General features: G+C 45.0%; 1 protein-coding gene across 1 annotated transcript; it reads right to left on the reverse strand.

Annotated features, from left to right (window-relative positions):
* Positions 1-4,006: 4,006 nt before the first annotated feature.
* On the reverse strand, positions 4,007-9,729 carry TMEM200C (transmembrane protein 200C). The gene is made up of 2 exons (XM_044658065.1): positions 9,653-9,729; positions 4,007-6,891 (listed from the first exon to the last, which is right to left on the reverse strand). The coding sequence occupies exon 2, from the start codon at positions 6,807-6,809 to the stop codon at positions 4,830-4,832; it is 1,980 nt and encodes a 659-aa protein (XP_044514000.1). The 5' UTR covers positions 6,810-6,891; positions 9,653-9,729; the 3' UTR covers positions 4,007-4,829.
* Positions 9,730-10,319: the final 590 nt, after the last annotated feature.

The following is a 10,319-nucleotide window of genomic DNA, read 5'->3' on the forward strand; positions in this document are numbered from 1 at the left end:
AATATCAAATCAGATCTCTGGTGTTATTTGCCGCAATGGAGCCAATACTCAGTCTCCCAAGGGTAGCACAAGGTATAACTCTGTAGGCTTGATGGTCACAGGAAACCTGAGGTTTTCTTCTACTTCAGAGCCCATTAGATTTGGGTCTTATGAGCAGTTTGAGGACAGAATTACTCTTGCCACTTCAGCTTTTGACCCATAGATCACAGACTTAGAGCTTCAAAGGACTTCCTCAGTCACATAGTCCAGCTCCCTCATTTTTTACAGACAAGGAAACTGAGAACAAAAGGATTCAAGATCCCCTTGGCCACAGTAATCAGTGGCCAAGCCAGGATTTGACCGCAAGTGCTCTGATTCTAAATCTAGTGTGCTTTCTATGGCAAAAATCCTTTCTTTTCTCACATGTCTCTCAGATATAGGCAAAGAAGTCATACAACAGGGAGTTAGGGCCAGTGCTTTATTTCTTAGAAAGGCTTAACTCAGCTTGTACCCATGCTCTGCCAACATGCTCCGGTAGACCTGCACACCTTTAGGGAAGAGAGCAGCGCATGCACAGCTGTTATGTTGCCACATGGGGAAGGACTGTGAATTAGACCATCTTGAAGCAACCTACAAAAAACTCCCCAGAGAGGCTTAGCAAAAGCACAGTCTCTGACCCCTGAAGAGTAATGGTGGACATAACCTCAACCTGTTAGTCAAGGAATGGCCCAGTCAAACTGCTTACTCAGAAATCAGGTCATGGTTGAAATTTAGTAAGCAGATAAACAAGAGTTCTCATGTTATCCCAATGTAACTACACAGAACAGTGAGAAGTGGAATTTGGTATTAAATGAATGAATGGATGGATGGATAGATGAATGAATAAATGAATGAGAATAAATGAAAAATTAATGAGTGAATAAATAAATAAATTTAATCTGATCAGTGCAGATGGTCAATCTGGGGAATTCTAATAATGCTGAGCATATAAATTTCCTAGAGTATGCAGGAAAAAATATCATTTCCATTTTTTCAGACATGGAAACCAAGATACATGATTTGTTCCAGGCTATACAACTTGTCAACTGAACTAGAATTGAACCTAACCTTTTATTTAGTCTCAGAGCAGTATTCTAGCTATAAAACTATGTTTTTCCTTTAAAAGTGAGTCATCAGACTCTTCGGTACCTAAATTATTCTAGAAGGAAAAAAATATCAGTACAAATTGAAGGTCTTTAGAAGTGCGTTAAACCAATTTGGATTGTTGAGATTTAACACGATCTGTTGGTATCATTAGTGTTCATAGCTCTTACTAATGAAAGCTCAATTTAGTGATAATGAACACAACCAAACAAGTAACTATAGCAACCCAAAGGTGACTTCTTATCCTACATACGCTTGGTCTAGGAATAATGTTGGCATCCTTAAGACCATTATTTATTGGAATAAAGACTAGACTTGTGATTCCTTGCAGCAAGAAGTTCCAAGATGAGGAAACTCCTTCAAGCAAGGCAGGCCAACACCTCCTCTGCAGATTATAGCCTTAGAATTTGCCCACAGCATTGAGAGTTGAAGGGCCTGCCTACTGCCAGAAAGCTGGTGGGTATGAGAGGCAGGGCTCTTCCCGTCCTGGGCCACCTGGATTACCTACTAGACCATCCTGTCTCCCTGATTACTTTTGCAAACCCAAAGCAGTTTCGAGGAATGATTCTCTCTTTTACAGCCTGTAAGTATTTTGTTTACACACAAAAATTTATTTGACTAAATTCATTTGGTAGGAGGAAGGAAAACTGCATTCACTCAAACCGCCTGTTTTGGTCTCTATGACAAATATTCATTAAGTGCCTATTGTGTTTAAAGCAACGAGTCCAAGTGCAGTGTGATTTTATAGAACCATAGACCTGGAAAGTCTGGTTTAACATTTTCAGAGACTGAGGCTCAAAAGTAAACTGCTCAAGACATCACTTCTCTTTAGTGGCAGAGCCAGAAATTGAAGCAGGATATTTCACTCACCAGTCCCTGATTCTTTCCGCCATACCATATAACTTTCACAAATACATCCTAAATTTTCCAAGTGGCCTAAAGAAAGAAATGACACCTCTCAGATTCCCAGGGAAATTCATCTTGAGAAATATGACTTCTTCCTAAATTAGTTATATTGTATCTAGAAATTAATTTCAACTATTTTAATAAATAAAAACAACCAGATCACTCAATTATTTAATCCTCATTTTTTGACCTTATTATGACGTATTAAATAAAAATTTTAAGAATCAACATGGCACGTCCTACCTCTGATATGTACTGGTTGCATAATCATGAATAAGTTGCAGATGAACATCCTGGGAAGGGAAGGGTATTTCCATGCTAGGAATGACCTACACTGACAAAATCACAGGTCCTCAACCAAAATGATGGCAGAATGAAAGCTCTTTGAGGGAAGAGAGCATTTCATATCTGTCAGTGCTTGGTATGTGATAAGTACTTACTAAATTCTCACTAAAGTCACTTCTGCTTTTAGTGCCTACCTAACTTCTAAAAACAACAATTTATAGTTGCCTCAGGAGAAGACCTGAGTTCAAATACAGCCTGAAATACTTAACAAGCTGTGTGACCCTCAGGCAAGTCACTTAAATCTGTTTGCCTTGGTTCCTCATCTGTAAAATGGGCTGGAGAAGGAAATGACCAAGTGCTCTAGTGTCTTTCTCAAGAAAACCCCAAATGTAATCACAAAAAGTCAGATGTGACTAAAATGGCAGAACAACAACAGCAATCTGCAATAAAGTCCTATAATGATTAAACCATAAGACAGTACAGAAAATATAATATTTGACACAGTATATTCAAACTATGATCTAAAAATAGAAAATTAACTGATAAATCTAATGGGGGAAAATTTTTTCAATACTTTAACTGGAATTTATATCTTTTGTTTTAAACGCTTACCTTCTGTCTTAGAATCAATACTAGGTATTGGTTTGAAGGCAGAAGAGCAGTAAGGGCTAGGCAATGGGAGTTAAGTGACTTGCTCAGGGTCACACAGCTAGGAAGTATTTAAGGTCACATTTGAACCCAGGTCCTCCATCTCTGGGCCTGGTTCTCAATCCACTGAGCCACCTAGCTGCCCCTTGGAACTTAATATTAATTATTCTCTTCCCTGGGCAGGGTAAGGTCTCTATTGTCCCCTGCTTTGTTGTATATGTTTTTTTAGGTAATAAATAAGTTTATAGGCTATATGGTATAATAAGAAAAGTTTTTGCTCTAGCCCCAGAGACCATGAATTCAAATATTGACTCTGAAGGATTCTGTGGGCTTTGGGGCAAGTAGTTTTTGCCCCTGGGCTCTAGTTTCTGATAATGACTGAACAACCACAAAAACTCACTTTCTTCATTGGTAATATGTGAGGTTGGGACTAAATCAAGTTTGATATCCTGTCCAACTCTAAATTTATGATCCTAGATTAAACTGAATAAGTATTATATTTCCAGAATCTCAGATAACTAGATGATAATTATCAAAGCAATATGAGGAAGAACTTTGGGCTTTTTATTCAGTCATTTTACAGTCCTATCTGACTCTTCACAACCATTTGCACTTTCCTTGGCAAAGATATTGGAATTGTTTGCTATTTCCTTCTCTAGCTCATTTCACAGATGAGGAAACTGAGGCAAAATGGTTAAGTGACTTGCCCAGGATCACACAGCTTTTATGTGTCTTGAGGTCAGATTTTAACTGAGGAAGAGTCTTCCTGACTCCAGGCTTGGCATGCTATCCATTGCCTTTCTGGCCTATTAGAAGAGAATAAGAAGAGAAATTCCAGTTAAGTATCACTTTTTTACACTTTTCTTTTTCTTTCCCCCCCTCCATTAGATTTGTCACTTAATTTTTAATTTCCTAGGCCATAATTTGAATACACTGCATCAGGTTTTTTTTTTGTACTGCCTTGTAATTTAATCAATCCAGGTAGTTTGTTTCATTAAGGGCTATTAACTCAAAGGCAAAATTAAGTAACTTATATTAACCCTCGTTTCTTCATAAACTTTTATTAAAAAGGTTAAGATTAATGCTATTGTCAATACATATGTAATAATACTCAATAGATCATCTTGTACTTGATATCTTGAACTTAGGAATGTAACAATCCAATTAGATCCCAGCTTTGACCAATCGTCTCTCTACAGCATGACACTGTAGGAGAAAAAAAATTAAATACCATTTTTTTAAGGGAGATGGAGAAGGGGGAGAGGATAAAAGAGAAGGTAGATCTGTGAGGCTGAGGGAGACCAGGGCAAGGTAAATGTTCTTAATTAGTTTTACTGAAGTGCTTGCTCAGGCTTTTGGCTCTGAAAGCATTTAGTAAGATCATTTCTCTAGAGAACTGAAGAAAAACCCTTGCTACTTTTGTGCAGAACAGGAGGAAAGAACTTGTCATTTTCAAGTAGTTTTTGACAAAGCCAGGGGTGGAGTAAACAGGTGAGGGAATTGAGAAAATCAAATCAAAAGCTGCAATAAAGTGCACTGTTAGTGTCAAAAATATATTAATTTGATCCTAAGAAAATTAGGAATATTACTAATTACTAGATTGCTGATGTTTTAATACATTTTGGTTTTCATGTAACATACAATCACAATCGGACATAGAGGATCGTTTGCATTTTTAAAAATTGCTTGGAAGCTATCTACAGAAATTCTGTGAACTCAATTCAAGGAAAACTGCCCTGCAGCTCTTTGGATTTGGACTGTTCCCTCGGTTAAAGCCACAGAGACAAGGGAAATGGAGATTCAGTGATTCGAGTGAGTGGCTTCCTCCTTCTTTTGACCACTCTTCGGGTTCCTGTTAACTTCCTTTTCTAAAGGCCAGTATTTTCCAATTCTCCATCCTCCATCCCTATGGCATGAGACCGGGAGATCATGATGAGTTTCTCTTTTTTTGTAAACTGCCTCTGAACTGGCCGAGGTTGCTCAACTGTCTGTTGCTCTTTGCTGGTACCCTCCTGGGGGCTCTCCTCCCGGGTTGGGTTCTCTGCACAGTCCTGGGTTTTACTGGCTGGTGTGTCAATGATAGACTCCAGGGAGGTGCCTGCCTCCTCCAGTGGGGTGTAGCCCTTATTGCTGCTGGATTGATCCGACTGGGACCTCTGAGAGTCTCTCCTGGTCGCCCGCGCCAAGGCGGGAGGAGAGGCCCCCAGGGGAAGGGAGGTTTCGGTGGAAGCTTCCACCAAAACGTCCACGTCCACGTCTGTCGAGCTGGGGGTGGGTGAGGGTTCTGGGGATGCGGCTCTCCTGCAGTTGAGGAGTCCGCTTGTGCTCTGGCGCCTCAAGGCCAAGTATTTGCCGGTCCTGGGCAGACGGCCGCCCTGCCCCCTGGTGGTGACCGTGAATGCTGCAGCCGCCCCCGCTGCGGCTTCCTCGTCCTCGGACCGGTGGGGCTCCGGGCGCAAGCTGCCACAGCGGCTGCCTATCCCACTGAGATCCGTCAAACTCAATTCAAACTCCCCCCGCGGAATCTCTAGGGAGCCCCTCTCGCCCGGAGGCCGCTGCCAACTGCAGCCGGCACCCTCCCCATCCCCGTCTCCGTCCCCTTCCCCGATCCCGTCCCGATCTCCTTGCAGGGGCAGCAGGGCGAAGGCGCTGAGGGACGAGCCCACTATGGAGCTGGCTGTGCTCTGCCTCCCCCAACTCTCCGGGGGGCTGCAAGGCGGGGGACTGCTGCTACTGGCGGCGGCCGCGGCTGCGGCCGCGGCTACAGCGGCGGCGGCCGCGGCTGCTGCCCGTCGGCGACCAGCCAAGACCGAGCGCTCGCGATAGATGCTGTACACCGCCTCAGCTAGGCTAGGGGGCTCCCGTGGGCAGCGAGGGGACGAAGCCAAGTCAGGAGGGGACAGGGGGCCTCTAGCCCCACGGCCCCCTCCAGCAGCCCCGCCTCCCAGTGCCGAGGGGTGCCAGGAACCTTTGGCCAGCATCGAGGCCGCCCCGTAGGCATCTCCCGGGCTGCTGCTGCCTGGCTTGAGTTCCAGGCCCCGAGACTGCACATAGCTGATGAAGCCATTAAGAGGGGATGCAGCTGGAGGGCCGGAGGTGGTGGCCGAAGAGGACGAGGCAGCTGCGGCCGCAGCCGCGGCAGCAGCTGCCAGGTCTTTGGCTCGGAGACTATGCACGTCGATGACGGTGGAATAGAGATCCCGCAAGTTGATGATTTTGGTCTTTTTGTCTCGGTTCTCATGGAGCACTGCGTTGGCGCAGATGAAGAGGAAGATGCCTATGCCCATGATGAGCGGCCCGAAGACTTTGAGCTTGTCAGAATGCAAGTAACCAGAGAAGAGTTGAAAGAGGAAACCTACTGAAGTGGATGAAGAGGAAGAGGAGGAGGAAGAAGGGGAGACCGCCCGGGCAGGGGGTGGGCTCTTAGTGGCAAGGACAGAGCTGGAGTTGGACTCAGAGTTGGCTAGACTAGGAGCCCCCGAGCGGTCCCTCCATTGGTGTTTGCTGCTACTGTTGTTACTGCTGGCTCTGACACTGCTGCTGGCGGTGGTCAGAGCCTGAAGACCACTTCCCCCAGGAGACAGGTGCTTGGCACCCTCGCGATGAGTCCCACTGGCTTTGGGCCAGTAGCCCACCACGGCCATGGCTATGCCTACTAACAGTACCAGGATTCCACAGAGGGCTATCAGGCCTGAGATGGAGCAGAGCTTCAACTTGCCCTTCACTACCACCACGTCGTTCTTGCGTTTCTTTTTGGCTTTCCTCTTGCGCTTGGGGACCTGGCTCTGCGGGCGGAGGGGATCTTGCTTTCTGGCGGAGATCCTCAAGAGCCCCCCGGTGGCGATCATCGCGGGCCCCTAGATTGCAGGGCGGTTGCAGGGGGGAGGTGGACGTAGTGGGGAGAGCTGCCCTTAGCTACTCCAACACCGCCTGCAGCAAAGAGAAAGACTGTCAAAGACCGCAGGGGTTGGAGTTACCTACAAACCAACACTTACTTACAAACTCCTTCTCTCCCCCTTCTCCCCACCAGTCTCAGCCCACCCCACACCAGCTGAGAGTGACCTTAAAGATGCAAATTAAACGCGAGGGATATCAAGGCAGGTAGTGGTGGTGAAGTGAAACGGGGTAATTGAAGGAACTAATATTAGAAAAGGCTAAAGCTATGTACGAGAATCCACCACCTCTAAAAGACAAAGGGATCCCAGGTAGTAATCCTGCCTTACTCATTTCCAACAAATTAAGAACAAGTCCCGTGTTCCCAAAACTTGCCAAAGACTTTGTCAAGGCTAGGGAGACACAGAATATTTGAGCTCTCCCAAGGACTTTGGTCTGAAGGATCAAGAAGGAGCTTCTGAACCCTGACAGTTGGTATTGATTTAAAATCCCTGGATCATGATCAAGGTTTGTTCCACTAACTCAAATGGTTGGAATTTAAAGTTGATATACCTCAGGAACTATCAGGCCAAGAGCATTTACTTCCAAAAGATAATTAGTTGCTGAGGAAAACACCAAGGTTTGTGAATATCCAACTAAGTAAATCCCTTTTAAAAGTTTTTTCACCCCCACTCATTATTTTAGCTATAAGGAAAGGCAAGCAGCTATTCCTCACAACCAATCCCCTCCCTTTGCAATGAAACATCTGGACAGCTGCCTCCTTTGGAATATGTAGTTTTAGGTAATGGGTTATGTAACTGAGTCCTTTTCTCTCTCTCTCTCTCTCTCTCTCTCTCTCTCTCTCTCTCTCTCTCTCTCTCTCTCTCTCCCCAAAGGAGGTACCTTGAAGATGAGTGTCAGGCCTCATTAGCAGATGAGAGTACTCCCCTGGATTTAAGGGGAAAGATCATGTTGTTGTGTAAGGAAAAATGAAGATTTTTTAAATGTCATTAGAAACAGCTATTCATCCCCTTATTACTGTGCCATCGACATTCATGATCCTAGGATTCAAATGAGTGGGCGATTAGCTATGTAAGGAGCAGTCCACACAAGACTGATGGTTTGTGGAATCAGCCCTACATATTGCTGATGAAGGATGTTTTTCTCATTCTCTTTCCTTCATCCCCTCCCCCCACCTTACTTCCCAAGGTTCAGGAGATCATTTTTAAAAAAAGAGCACACAGCAATCAATATACTCCTGTGTAATACTATACAAAATTCAATTATTTACTTCAAAGCTTTGTTAAATAACCACAGAGATGTAGATTTGTGGTCATTGGTTCCTGGAAAACTGAACACCTGCTGGCCCTTCAGAGTGAATAATTTGTTGTTCACTGTACTGTAAGGATATTTCCATATCAAATAGGAAGGCCAAAATATAGGGTATTTTATAGAACTGAGAAAGTTGAAACGAGTCTTTATTTTTTAAAAATTATTTAGTATTACAAATGTGTTATTGCCTGGGTGGAATTTTGCTCTTAATAGGCTGATCAGCAAATAGCTTTTATTCTTAATTCCCTTCATTATATCAATATCCACACCGTCCTTTCTCCAAAGGAAAGGAAAAGCAGGTGGTAATCGGACCTATAAAATGTTTGCAAATCATTGTCTCCTTGGTACTTAGTCGGTTTTCAATAAAGAGAAACAGGAGGTAGGTTACAGAGGGATTAGTTAGGGGACAGAAGACTTATCATTAAGCCCTTAACAGTATTATTGTTTTAGGAAGGGAGGGGGTAGAATTAATCTAAGAGTTAAAAACAGGTTGCAGAACGCTACATAACTTATTACAGGCACGTAGTTGTAGAGGGTGTTTTTTTGTTTTGTTTTGTTTTTTAAGTATACCTTTTAAATAGTTGTAACATATTGAAAACTGTTTAAGTAACCTCCAGGGGATCTTTAATGTAGTAACCAGAAGATTAATGGTTCTTTTTAAAGATTTGGGGAGTTTGAATTTTTTTTTAAGAACTACCCTAATTGGACCCTGAAGGATGTATTTCTAGGATGGACGGAGAGTAGACACTTGGTTTACTGGAGATTATCAGTGGGCAATAAGATGTGGAGAAAAGAAACACGAATTTCTCTTCAACAAGATACCTTCAGCTCAGTTTTGGATTATGAAATATAATGAAATCGATTCCATGAAGACTTTTTTTTTTAACTCTAACAATTCTTTTAATTTTGTAACGTTTTATTGCAGTTTTTACTGCACGGAGTCGGTTTTTTAATGGGGGAGGGTGCTGCTGGTCGAAGAAAGAGAGAAGTGTCTAAAAATACAACTGCCTCCAAGTGAGACATTCAGCTTTTCCTCTCTTGATGGATTAGGTCCCACACTGTGTTCTATGACTCGATAGAGCTTAAGGTCTAGGAGATTCACGTCTTGCCAGAGTCCCAACATAAGCTACCATCCAGGTTCTTAAATCATTACTCAACATTAGTGAGAAGTGAACCAGCGCCCCCCAACATCACCCCCACCCCCTCCGCGCGCTTCTTTTAATTGAGTCTTTATGTTTGAGTCACATGAGTGCAGCAGATGTTTTGTCCGCCTCTGGAAAGAATGGAGAGAACCGAATTTCTCTTAAGCATCACCCCCTTTGTAGACACAACAAGGGAATTGCCCTCCCCAAACGAAATACCAAGAAAGGAAAGGGGTTTGGGGGGAGGGGGGAGGGGAGTCGAAGAAGGAAAAGCTTTAGGGCTGAGAAGTGAACTACTTGTTCAAAATGGCAGCACTACAAGCAAACACTCGAGTCTCACTCACCGAGGAAGACTGGGGGAATCTAAGGTTGCAGGAAGGGAGCTCCGACGACGACACAAAGGAACCATGGAGAAACTTTTCAGCCGGAATGGACAGTTGCGCGAAGATGCAGCCTCCCCGCATCCCTCATCTCTCCGCGGCTCAGAATCCCGGGAGAGCCCGCGGGAGAGGTCTCCCCAGTAATATTCTCAGACCCCCGCCGCCGAGCCTGTGGCAGGAGCCATGGCGAGGAGTTTCCAAGAAGTGTCATGCCCTCCCCATCCTTCATCCTTCCTCCCTTTCCCCCTTCTTTCTTCTCTTTCTCTTCTCTTCTTTTCTAGCCACCCGGCCCCCAGTGTTCCCTTTCTCCGCTTCTCTCGGTCCCTGCCTTCCCCGGCGGGACGCGGGCGGTGGTCTCTCAGCTCTTTCCCTCTTCTTGGGTTTGTTGCCGCCGCCGCCGCCGCCGCCGCCACCGCCGCCGCCGCCGCTGCTGCGGGCTTGCGCTGCTCGGGCTCCGGCTCCCGGGAGTAGAGTCGAGCCCGCGGCGGCGGCGGCTGCTGCTCCTCTCAATGGGGTTGGTTACTGCTGCCGCCGCCGCCGCCGCTCTGCTGGCCGGACTCAGTGCTGTTGCTAAGATACCGGAGCCATGACACAGGGAAATTGCTGCAGGATGGCAATCATTACCCTTCCT

The sequence above is a fragment of the Gracilinanus agilis genome, chromosome 1 (genome assembly GCF_016433145.1).
Source record: "Gracilinanus agilis isolate LMUSP501 chromosome 1, AgileGrace, whole genome shotgun sequence".
Classification (NCBI taxonomy): Eukaryota; Metazoa; Chordata; class Mammalia; order Didelphimorphia; family Didelphidae; genus Gracilinanus; species Gracilinanus agilis.